We start from the raw sequence: 12731 nt of genomic DNA, 5'->3' as shown, positions 1-12731 counted from the left end.
CCAGTCTTTGTGTCATGTGGCTCATGGTCTGTGATGTGTGTGGCTGATGTAACTTTCCTTCCAAATTCATGGTTTACAAAAGAACTGGGTGCTCCTTGCAGTCATGCTTCACCCTCCAAATGACATCTGTCACTGGGACTCTGAAGCATTGTGACCTACCAGAACCGCATTGTCAAAGGGCATTGATCTGCACCAGTGAAACATGCCACTGCTGTCCAGCATTTCCACATCTTCCTCTGTGTCGTTTGGCATGAACCTGAGCAGAGAGAGTGGAGAGAAAGTTCAGGAAACTAGGGTGATAATGCTAAGGTCGAGTCATAGCTCATTGGCCAGTGTCAGTCACATGGCTCATTCTAACCCTAAGAGAGCTGGGGGCATATTGATGTATTTCCAGTGAGACACAAGTTGACAACCCAAAACTATAACCCTTAAAGTACAAAACATTTCCATCTCTGCCATGGACTTTGAAGACCTTTTCCTGTGTTTTATGGTTGAAAGGCAATAACTAATAAATTGCAAAGCTTCCACTTAAGGCTTAGGTAGAGGATGCTCTTGCTTGAAATACCCAACTCTCTTTCCCTCCCATATAGGGACTAGTGGGACACAGCAAATTAGGTCCAGAGAAATATGAGAAGCAAGATCTGAGGTAGAGAGAGACCCCTGTGGGAGTGTGCACGGCTGGGACCCCAATCAAGGCTGAATTCAGTGGCCAAATGGAAAACGGAGCAGAACCGGGAGAGGCAAATGGAATCTGAAACAGACAGGTCGGTAAAGTTCATCACCCACCCCACCCCCACTGGAGCACCTCTCTCGTGGCCAGGATCATGGGACAAGCAAGCACAGCCGTGACTGGAAGCAGAGAGACAGAACCCAGCAGGCAGCGAGAAGGGTGAGCACAGCAGGTTGTGGGCGTTCTAGCAGAAAAGGGCCACGTGACCTTGATGTGTCGATTGGGCATGCTCGCCCTCTCCCCGCCCCCACCATTCCCAGCCAAGCAGAAACACAGGAACAGCAAGGAGGAGGTTGAGTGTGGTGGAGGCTGAACCCTATCACAGGTGAGGAGAGCCGGAACAGTATCAGAAAAGAAATCCAGGAGATTGGCAACGCTCACCAACTCTCTACCGCACTACTTGCGGGAGGAACAAGGAACCAGGACCAAGGGACACAGATTGGGCAGCACAGACAGTCCACACAGCGGCAGAAGTGGAACTTGTGTACCGCCGTTCTAAGAGATCCAAAGACCCGGTTAGTGTTCTTAAGCTCTGGGGTTTTTCCATATGAACATATCTTGCTTTAAAGTTTATTAACAAAAAAATGAACTAAGTGTCAACTTTAAAAATACCTGTATTCTTCCAGGCGTAGTGTTCAGACCTTTAATCCCAGCACCCGGGAGACAGAAGCAGGGGCATTTCTGTGAGTTCAAGGCCAACCTGGTCTACACAGTGAGACTTTGTCTCAAGATAAAACAAAACAGAATAAAAACAAACAAACAAAACAGGTATGTATCCCCCACCGCGCCCCTGGGATCTGTCTGGAGCAGAGAGTGGGATGTGTTCAGGAACCCCAGCCTGATTCAGGACAGATGGATAAGGACACCTCTTCTTGCATTTGTGCCTTGGGCCATTTCCTTGTTCATCACACACTATAGAAAAATTAAAGGCAAAGGCCCTGCCCGTCACCATACAGCACAGCTTGGGTGGAGGGGAAGAAACCCAGAGGCCCGAGCCCTATTAATATGAACAAAGAAGTGGTGGATGGGAGAGAAAGAGAAGCAAATCCGTGTGCGCAGTGAAGAGAGGCGGGACTGGAGACGTGAGGGTGCTGAGGCACGGCCTGATGTGAGCAGCCCACACAGACACCCAAGGCCACGGTGAGGTCCCTGGCCTGGGCTGCTACTGTCGGCCATGTTGATGTCCAAGGGCTGCACAGAGCTGGCTCCGCCCTGTGCCTGGGCAGTGTGGGAGAGCTAGCCTCGCTCCTTGCTGGCTGCACTTGGGAAAGCAGGACCTTCGCTTTTTTTGGGCAGTAGAGCTGGCGCTGGTGGCACGGGTAGGGGTGAGCCAGCCCCACAGGAGGGCATGAGAGCCTGAGAGTGACCCGGGACCTCAAAGGCTATGCAGTGGTGTGGGCACAAGAGCCATAGCTCCAGCTTTCCCCACCCCTCACTACCTGCAGCAGGCAGGCAAGCCTGCCCCATCTCTTGCCTGGGCAAAGTAGGAGAGCTGGCCCTAGCAGTGTGGATGCAGGAGAGTTGGCGGTACCCAGGCCTAGATCTAGGCCCAGCCCAACATCTACCCCATTGATGAACTGCTGGAGCATGTGAAGAACTAACACTACAGGATCTCCATGACACAGGGCAACAACAGGATATCAAAGAAAAGTCCTGGTGAGGCTCCAGTATTGATAGCGTAGCCGAAGCCAGAGGCCTCAAACCAGACCAAATGACTCACTGCAGTGAACGTTTGCAATAAAGCTTTTTGCTTATAGTGATCTTTCTACATCCAGAAAGCAACAGGCACAATACCTACTTAGCATAAACAGTACTCAACAGACACCTATTTACCAGCTATCTTTAAAGAGTAAAAAACCCACATCCCAATGGCATTCCTCTTTGGTCGTTGGAAATAGCCGGGCCAAACCTGAATGCCTGAGCTACCATGTGGCCCCTTTCCTTCATCTAATCCTGCGTCCTTCCCCGCTGACTATAGCGCATCCATTTCAGAAAATGCTGGGAAAAAAGGGGAGAAAGTTCTCACAGGCTTTACATCTCTCTTCCAAGAGGGCATGTTTGGTATCTGAGACATATGAAACCTTATTATTAATTATTAAAATCATTTTTACTAATTCAGACTCATGTCACCTGTTTTCCCAAGTATAAAACTGATTACTTCTCTAGGCCTGATGACACAGGCCTGAAGTCCAAACTACTTGGTGGGCTACAATAGGACTACAAAACCAGGCAGGGGGCCAGGAATATGCTAAGTGGTAGAGTATTTGTCTAGCATGTGCTAGATTCCATCCCCAGAATCACAAAGCAGAAAATGTATCACAACACTGAGGAATATGCAGTGGAAAATATGCTTGGGGTTGTTTTCTTGTTACTGTTCCACACTTGGCTTTATTCTGCCGTAGCTCAGTGGCTGGCAGTCATCTTCAGTTTTCTGTGAGTTCACTTTAAATTTTTATGTGCGTGTGAGCATTTACATGACCTTGAGGTACATCCATTTTCTCCCAAAGGGCAGGATTGCCTTCTTTATAAGGTATCAGTCTCTCTGGGTGAGGTGGCGAGCACCTGAGAGGCAGAGGCAGGCAGATCTTTATGAGTTCAAAGACACGCTGGTCTTTGTACTGAGTTTCAGGGGAGTCAAAGCTACAAAGGAAGACCCTGTCTCTATTCCAGTGTGGACATAAAAAGATACATATCACATTTTTTTTTCCCTTTCATCTTTAATCTCGGGTCCCACAGCTTGTCCACTGTGATGGAAGCTACAACCAAAAGAATCATTTTGAGATACCAATTTCAATCACTTTAGCCAAATATTCAGGAATCAGATTATCGGATCCTGTGTGTATTTTATTTCTGAGAGGCTTTCATATTGTTTTATATCGAGGTTATAAAAGTGAAGTTCTTACATACTTAATATCATGCAATCATTTAAAAATCTACCACATTGCTCATATATTATGATGTCATCATAATTGTTTATGTTCCATTGGCAACACGAAATTTACTCTTAGGTGACTGCAATCTCAGTCATTAAAGATCTACCTAGATGATTATTCTTGCTAAGCTGAAATGTTGTCTACATATTACAGAGCTAATTTCATTAAAATTAGGAATGATGAACCTTTTAGATTGACCTGCTGTACTGGCTGGTTTTGTGTATCAACCTGACACAAGCTACAGTCATCAGAGAGGAAGGAGCCTCCGTTGAGGAAATGCCTCCATGAGATCCAGCTGTAAGGCATTTTCTCAATTAGTGATCAAGGCGGGGAGGGGGGGTACGTTGTGGGTGGTGCCATCCCTGGGCTGATGGTCCTGGGTTCTATAAGAAAGCAAGCTGAGCAAGCCAGGGGAAGCAAGCCAGTAAGTAACATCCCTCCATGGCCTCTGCATCAGCTCCTGCTTCCTGACCTGCTTGAGTTCCAGTCCTGACTTCCTTTGGTGATGAACAGCAATGTGGAAGTGTAAGCTGAATAAATCCTTTCCTCCCTAACTTACTTCTTGGCCATGAAGTTTGTGCAGGAATAGAAACCCTGACTAAGATACCTGCTTTTTAAAGGCAACTAAACAAATCTTCCTCCATCTTGCTGTTATGGTCTGACACCATCCCTGTTGCCACCGCAGCATAGCTATAGCCATTTTGTTAAATGCCCGTCAGCTATTTCATATTGTTGCTGTAACATGCCTGTCAGTCACTGACACAGAAAAATAACTTGACTCAGAGCAGGGTCAAGCTGACCACATCCCCTGTTTTGTTCTGTATGTTCTGAATGTTCTATATGAAGTTTGCTAATCTTAAGAAATTCCACAAAGCTTTATGTAGGACCCATCAATATGAATTGTTATGTCTAAAATATCTTGAGTCAAGCGGAGCACCAGTCAGCCCTTCCTGCACATAAGTATGAGCTCACTGTGGTTTTTGTGACTGACACTGAAGAATGCTACTAATAATCCAAGAAGCTATGATTATAATACTCACGCTCTGTTATCTCAACGTTCTGAAATTCCCATGTTCACCACCACCCCTTACCTTACTCCGGACCAATCAGCTTAAAGGTTAGCTGATAATACTTTCCCTAGTAAGCCAACTGCTTCGCTCCTTGTCCTTCAAACTTTTGAAGCTGGTTTTTCCTATAAGAAGTCTACCTGGAGCCGGAGCCAGGCAGTGATGGTACATGCCTTTAATTCCAGCACATGGGAGACAGAAGCAGGCAAATTTCTGAGTTTGAGGACAGCCTGGTCTACAGAGTGAGTTCCAGGACAGCCAGGGCAACTTTTTGCGGTCATGGACATTCAGTATTGAGATGTACATTCAACAAATTAATCTTGCTTAACTGAGATCAGTGTTTGTGTGGTTCGAGTGGCCATTCCTGAACCCCAACACTTCCTGGTTAGTAAATCTTTTTCTTTGCTCTTGAGATAAGGTATCATGTAGTCAGGCTGACCTCAAATATACTGTGTCGACAAGAATAACCTTGAATTCCCAGTCTTCCCAAATGCTAGGATTACAAAGCGAATGGCAACATGTCCAGTTTTATGTGGTGCCAGAAACCAAGCTCAGGGTTTTGTACTAGGCCAACCTAGCAGCTTAGCCACAGGTACATATCTTCAGGTAGATGGAGGAAAAAAAAAAAAGAGTGGAGGAGGGGGAATTCTTTAGTTCCATCTTGCGAGTTTAAAAACTTAGGCAATCTCTGTATCAATTTATTAGAAGTAGGAGTTGGTTCATAACAAAAATGGTATTTGGGAATAGCTAAAAAGTTAGCTCTAACTTTCATTATGGAGTACCTGACAGATGACCCGAAAGAAAGTTGGGTGCCTAATGTTGAGTTATTACTGGCACAGATATCTGAGCAATGACAGGAAAAAAAGTATGCTACAGGGCTGAAGCAGAGATGAATTTACTTTGTAAACAGCAACTCCATTGCTCTATAAAGGAACTAATAAAGCAAGTGTTCCAATCCAATCAACTTTGATTTGCTGAGTGACATAAGACATTATATCCTGGGGTCCTTACCTGGTGGTTGCAATGGTGACCGAGCTCGGCTGCTCTCTTGAAATAGAAGTGTGAGTTTCTCTTGACATAGAAGCATGAATTCCTCCTGACAAGACCGAGCTCGGCTTCCCTCTTGAAATAGAAGTGTGAGTTTCTCTTGACACAGAAGCATGAATTCCTCCTGACAAGACCGAGCTCGGCTTCCCTCTTGAAATAGAAGTGTAAATTCCTCCTGACAAGGGAACTTCTGAAGCAGAGGTGTGTTTGCTCAAGCTGGTGTCCATCACCGTGATGGTCGGTGCTGCAAGGACACAGCGACCTCAGTGAGTGAGTGTGTCATCTGTCAACTCCTTACTGGGGACTTTTTAACCATTTCCCATTGACTGAGTCATTCTCCATAGACTGCCTAGGAAGACTCTGGAAATCTCTAGCTAGTCTGAAAAGGATAAACCATAGTGAAGTCTTTGGTTCCCATCTAGAGCAGTGATTCTCAACCTTCCTAATGTTGTGATGACCCCCTAACCATAAAATTATTTTCATTGCTATTTCATGACTGCAATTTTGCTACTGTTATGAATCATAATGTAAATATCTGATAGTCTTAGGTGACCCCCCCCCCGTGAAAGGGTCATTCAACCTCCAAAGGGGTCCCAACCCACAGGCTGCATAGGCTGCAAATCCACCTGGCACGTGAGAGTAAATGTCTCTGAGTTATTCCCGTACCTTAGTATCTTTTCCAAGGGGCAGAGTCTGGAGTTACTTTAGAACCCCCAAAGCATAACTACACAAACCTTCCATCTTCTGCCCACACTGATCAGGCTCCAACTCACTGTTGTCAGGCATCACCATTTGAGGGTCCTTTTATTAGCTATTTAGGCTTTTTGTTTGCTTATTTTGTTCTTCAATATAGGGTTTCTTTGTATAGCCTTGACTTCCCTGGAACTAGCTCTGTAGACCAGGCTGTACTCAAATTCACAGAGGTCTGCCTGCCTCTGACCCAAGGGCTGGGACTAAAGGCATTTACCACCACTGCCAGGCTTAATTTAGACTTATAAAGAGTCTTAATCTTCCAAGGATATGTCTAAAACTGCTTGGGAATTTCCACATATTGTAGCAACATAAAAACTAGTAATTTGGGACGGAGAAGTAGCTCAGTGGCTAAGAGCAGTTAAGACAGTTCTTCCAGAGGTCCTGAGTCCAATTCCCAGCAACCACATGGTGGCTCACAATCATTTCTAATGAAATCCAATGTCCTCTTCTGGTGTGTCTGAAGACACTGACAGTGTACAAATACAAATATAAATATAAGTAAATAAATCCTTTTAAAAGACTAATAATTTTCTCCTATGCAAAAAATGAGAAGAACACACCATGACTTTTAAGGATGTTCATGAGGAGAAATACAAGAATATTTGAAATCAGTAGACTAAATGAACAATATTAAGATGCTGAAAGCCAGGAAAAGTGACACATGAGATAGGTTTTTCCTGCACCCATATGCTGCTACTCAATTGTGCCAATCTCTTCTTGAATCTCTGTTCAACTTTATTGATTTATGTTATTTATCTTTCTGTCCATCTGTCCATCTGTCTGTCTGTCTGCCTTTCTATGGCTGACAGTGCACGAGTAATCATTTTCTTATGTTTTAGGTCAGAACGGTGGAATAACTTCCTGCTCTCAAGGGTAAACTGTTAATATTGTGACACGGTTTACTAGTGTTTTCCAGCGTGTGCCTTAAGGAAGATTTCTATATAAACCATTCTGGTGCTTTGAATAAGAATGGCCCCCATAGGCATAGATTTGAATGTGTGGTCACCAGCAAGTAGCACTATTAGGAAGCTTGGCCTTGAGTGTGGCTTTGTTGGAGGAAGTGTGTCACTGGGGTGGGCTTTGAGGTTTCAGATGCTCAAGCCAGGCCCAGTGTCACTCTCTCTTCCTGCTGCCTGCGGATTCAGATGTAGAACTCTCAGCTACCTCTCCAGCATCAACCATGTCTGCCTGTGTGCCACCATGCTTCCAGCCGTGTAAGCCAGCCATTAAATGTTGTCCTTTATAAGAGTTACCATCATCATGGTGTCTGTTCACAGCAGTAAAATCCTAACTTAGGCAACAATTAAACACCAAAATAGGAGTGTGGGGAATAGAGATGAGACCAGTGAAGGCTGAAAGAAATTAAAGTCCTACCATTACGGCTTATGTACTACTGTGATATACTAACATTTTAGTTTCTTTCTTTTTCTTTGTTGAGAAATTTTCAAAGGTTTCAAAAAAGAGGAAAATTGAGTTTCCTGAAACACATGCATAATGCTTAATATTTGCATCTTAACATAACTTAGACTAACCTGGGAGACAAGGCTGGAGACATACCTGTAAGCACTGATATAGAGTAGGATACCTGAGTTGGGAAGACCCGCCTTAACTGTAGGTGGCCTGATGCTAGGGGCTGGGGTTGTGGACTGATTAAAAACAAAAGATTGAGCTGACTGTAAGCATTCATTACCTCTCTGTTTCCTCACTACGAACATGTAGCCAGATGCTTCATCATTCCCACAGATAAGATTTCCCCACCACGACTGACTGTATCCTTGAATGGTGACCCAAGATAAATCCATCCTTCCTGACTCCTTTCCTCCTTCCCTCTCTCCCTCCCTCCTTCCCTGCTTCCTTTCTCCTTCCCTCCCCTCCTTCCTTAAGCTGCTTTTTCCAGAGCAGTAAGTTACTAACAGGGAAAAATGGTATCAAGAAGTAGAGTCGTTGGTGGGATAAACCCCATTATTTATTTTTTTAAAGGCCTTTGGTATGGGTTTGGGGAAATAACATGGAAGATCTTTGAACACTGGGCTGGAACATAGCTCAATGGGAACTTCCAGTGGGAGACTGGAAGACAAGAATGGAGAGAACTGTGAACAGTTAGGCCTCGATCATGTTTCAGAGGGAACAAGGGCTCTATGAGGGACCAAAACCAAGGGTCGGTCACGTGATGTTCTGGCAAAGAATCCAGCTGCCTTCTCTGCCTGTGTCCTCCGAACTTGAGAGAGGTTGAATTTAGAGGGGGTATACTAATTTGTTTGGCAGAAGAAATGTGAGGAGAACAGAGCACTCAGGCTGTGTGACAGTTCCTGCTCGGTGCTCTAGTGTGAGCTTACAGTAAGAGCAAAAGCAGGACAGAGCAACATTAGAGATGAGCGTTTTGACAACCACAAGAGCTCCAGAAAGTTTAAGGTTGCAGCCAGGGTACATTGCCAGAAAGATTGTAACTGTCGGAGAGAAATCTGCTTTGCACTGAGACAATAGGGAAGCACTCACAAGATAAGATCCCATCCATTATATACAAAAAATGCCAATTCATTTGAAAGAGCAGAGAACCGTAACCTGGACCACTTAACCAGGGGATGCCCTGGTGCCACAAATCAACTGGGAAAGTGTTTCCTCAGGGTTAGCACAGGAAGCTGATGCATCTGTGGTCATTCAGACAGCCCTGATTTTGTAGGCTGGAAAGATCCAAGATTGAGGGAATCGTGGAGTCTTTGCCATGCGGTTGCAGAGAGCCACCAGGGCTAGGTTTGGAGTCCCTGCAAGGCTACCATGAGAGCCACTGTGTGTTTTTGAGATGTCCCCAAAATAGCTACTGCTGTCACAATGGCTTGGGAATCTCACATGGAGATCTCCTTGAACCCTGTTACATATCCTTTGAGTTTCCTTGTTAAGTGTTCATAAATTGTTTTCATATAAGTCTTTATCTGTCCTTTTGTCTACTGAACAGCTGGCAAATGTATTCATGGAGATTTTTTAAAAACATAAATGTTGTATGTGTTGTTTTACATTCTAAGACAGATCTAAATAATGAAACTCACAGCCCTTTCATTTATACATTGTCTAAAAGTTATTGATCCCTGTTGTTAATATATGCCTAATTTTAAAATTTATGTAGGTATGCATGTGTATATAAACATTTTAAGATAAATTCTGACCACTAAAAGCAAGTTTTCAAGATACCATTTTGACTGCTAAGTATGAGTTGTTCTTCTTTCAAGGCCTTTATCTTTTCAAGGCAAGATAAGATACGATATAAAATGGGGGATAGGAATAATCTTTGGGAAAAAAAGAGATCAGGAGGCTGGAGAGACAGCTGTATGGTTAAGAGCACTAGCCACTTGTCTTAGGGTTTCATTACTGGGAAGAGACAAGATGAACGTGGCAACTCTTATAAAGGACAACATTTAGTTGGGGTAGCCTGCAGTTCAGAGGTTTAGTCCATTATTGTCAAGTCAGGGAGTGTGGCGTGCAAGCAGCCATGGTGTGAGAGGAGCTGAGAGGTCTCCATCTTCATCTGCAGACAGCAGGAGACTGCATTCTTCACTGGGCAGAGCTTGAGTGTAAGAGACTTCAAAGTCTGTTCCCACAATGATACACTTCTTCCACCAAGGCCACACCTACTTCAACAAGGCAATGCCTCCTAATAGTGCCATTCCCGTGGGCCAAGCATTCAAACACACGAGTCTATGGTGGTCATACCTATTCAAACCACCATAATCGCTCTTCAGAGGATCCAAGTTTGGTTCCTAGCACCCATACTATGCAGCTCACAACTTCCTGTAACTCCAGCTTCCAGGGGATACGATGCCCTCTTCTGGCCTCTTCAGGCATGGCATGGACTCACACAGACACATGAATGTAAATAAAAGTACCTCTAAAAGCAATAGCTTGTCTATGTCTCTTTGAAATGCATTCTCATGGCCTGTAAAGGAGTTGAACTGGGCAGCTAGGAAGTATTTGGTTGGTTGTTTGGGTTTTTTGTTTTGTTTTGCTTTCCAGCTTAAAAAAAAAAATCAGTCATTTGGTCTTGAATCCCCAGTGGGGAGCGTGTGCCTTATTTTGGCCAGGCTCCAATGGTTCTTCTCTTCTCAGTGATGGCAGCCTCTCTCCCGCCCTTGAGCAGACCCCAGAAAACGGGTGTAAACTTGACTTACCTGTGAGTTGTTGTCTGCTCCTGGTTTTGCAGCCGCATTTCCCAATTAGCTCAGGAGAGCACACATCGCTGTGACAGTTGGAGCAGTAAAAGAAAGCTCTGGAAAGTGAGAATAAATAAATAGTGATGGTTAACACCAAGAAGGCACAATGCTCACGCAGCCTGTTTCCCGTTAGGTTCTGCGTGCTTCCCTTCGAAAGCAAATTGCAGTGTGGTACCTTTTGACGTCTTTGGAGGATTCCGCAATGAAGAACCCTAAGGTGTCCTTATTCAGCCTCACATGGGATGATGGGTTTAGTATCAGTGTGCTGGAAATGGAAGGACAAAGACCCACGTTTTCCTGCTAATATCTGTAGCAATCTTTGATGTTTCATGCTGTCATTAACAAAAGGTTCTCCAAGTTACCATATTCATAGATTTAAGTCTGTTTGACTGCCAAACACAGTGAGGAAAATGAATTTGACTACACTTACTCTGCTGATCACTACTAAATAACACTGAGGAGCCAGGGAAGAGCTTGGTTGCTGAGCAGAACGGATGCTCCTCATGGATCATGAATCTGAGATGGATTAACTAACCCAGGTGCTTGATGCCTTGTTGCCATGGCAACCATCACAAAGTGGGCATGACCATACATTTTGGAAATGCTAGTGATATCCATCCCTGGACCAGCTGCCTTTAAAACTGAACTGCATCTGATCAGGTCTGGGGTGTAGCTCAGTGATGTAGCACTGGCCCTGCATACTGTAGGCCCAGGGTTGGGTCCTCAGAATATAACCATATTCCACATGACCAATTTCTGGTGGGAATGTAGCTCAATGCCAGGGTGCTTGAGCTGCTGGGTCCCAGTCCCAGAACTACAATAAAACAAAATAGATGAAATTATCACAGAAGCACAACTAATTATCAAGGTGGAGTCAGATGTTTCTCTTCCTTCCTTATGGCTTACGTGCTTGAAAACAGCCCTAAATTTTACCTATGTTTTTCCTTGATGAAACACGGTGCTACAGGATACCCTGCTCCTTGGTGTGGTGGTTTGGGTGAAAATATCCAAATAGGTCCATTGGGAATGGCACTATTAAGAGGTGTGGACTTGTTGGAGTAGGCCTGACCTTGTGGAGTGGGTGTGGCTTGTTGGAGTGGGTGTGGCCTTGTTGGAGAAAATGTGTCACTCTTGCTTCCTACTGCCTGCTCTCTAGATGTAGAACTCTCAGCTTCTCCAGCACCCTGTCTGCTTACGTGCTGCCATGCTTCCCACCATGACAATAATGGACTGTAAGCCATCCCCAATTAAACGCTTTCCTTTATAAGAGTTGCTATGGTGATGGTTTCTCTTCTCAGCAATACAACCCTAACTAAGATGCTCAGTTTCCCACATTGTTCCCAGTTTATCAGAATGCCCTGTATTTAGCCCCCACCTGACCCCCAAGAATACATCCAGTATGGTGAAACCCTTAACTTTCTAACCCTAAATTCTTTCATTTCTAATAATGTATTCCTTTCTTTCTTTAAAATTTACTTTTGCCAGGCCTAGTGGCATATGCCTTTAAATCTTAGCACTCAGGAGGCAGAGGCAGGAGAATCTCTCTGAGCTCAAGGCCCAACTGGTCTACATATCCAGTTTCAGACCAGCCATGTAAGAGTTTATGTCAAAAAATGAAAACAAACACATAAAAAAAATTTACTTTTCTCCTGTTCACTATGGAAGGAAAGCAAGCCCTAGTTCTGGTTTCTTCTGTTGTCAGGATAGTTCAGAGTCAACTCGGAATGAGAAAAATCCTTGTGTACAGATGTGGGCTCCAAAACAAAAGCTTTTCACTTCTGCCAAGAGAGGCAGACCACTGCTTAGGCAGATCTGAGAAAATGTAGGGCACTGGTGAATATTTACTGAGACTATTAATGAGGGTATGATTGGTTTTGACTTTCTAAAGGAAGAATATGGATTTGTGGCCCCTAAATATCTCCATTAGCAAGCATATGTCTAATGTGTCCAGGGGCTTTTGTACAGCTCCTTTTGTTAGGGGCGGGGAGAGATCTCTGAG

The 12731-nt window shown here is 44.4% G+C and overlaps 1 protein-coding gene across 1 annotated transcript in view; it reads right to left on the bottom strand.

Moving 5' to 3' along the window:
* Kcnu1 (potassium calcium-activated channel subfamily U member 1) overlaps window positions 1–12731 on the bottom strand; it is an 82937-nt gene that overhangs the window by 24923 nt on the left and 45283 nt on the right. Inside the window, 5 exon segments of the mRNA XM_028768219.1 lie at window positions 160–256; window positions 5742–5845; window positions 5966–6021; window positions 10691–10788; window positions 10908–10997. Coding sequence (XP_028624052.1) covers window positions 160–256; window positions 5742–5845; window positions 5966–6021; window positions 10691–10788; window positions 10908–10997 — 445 coding nt within the window.

Source organism: Grammomys surdaster, unplaced genomic scaffold, assembly GCF_004785775.1.
Source record: "Grammomys surdaster isolate TR1022 unplaced genomic scaffold, NIH_TR_1.0 185, whole genome shotgun sequence".
NCBI classification, from domain to species: Eukaryota; Metazoa; Chordata; class Mammalia; order Rodentia; family Muridae; genus Grammomys; species Grammomys surdaster.
This window is presented reverse-complemented; position numbering and strand designations above follow the sequence as displayed.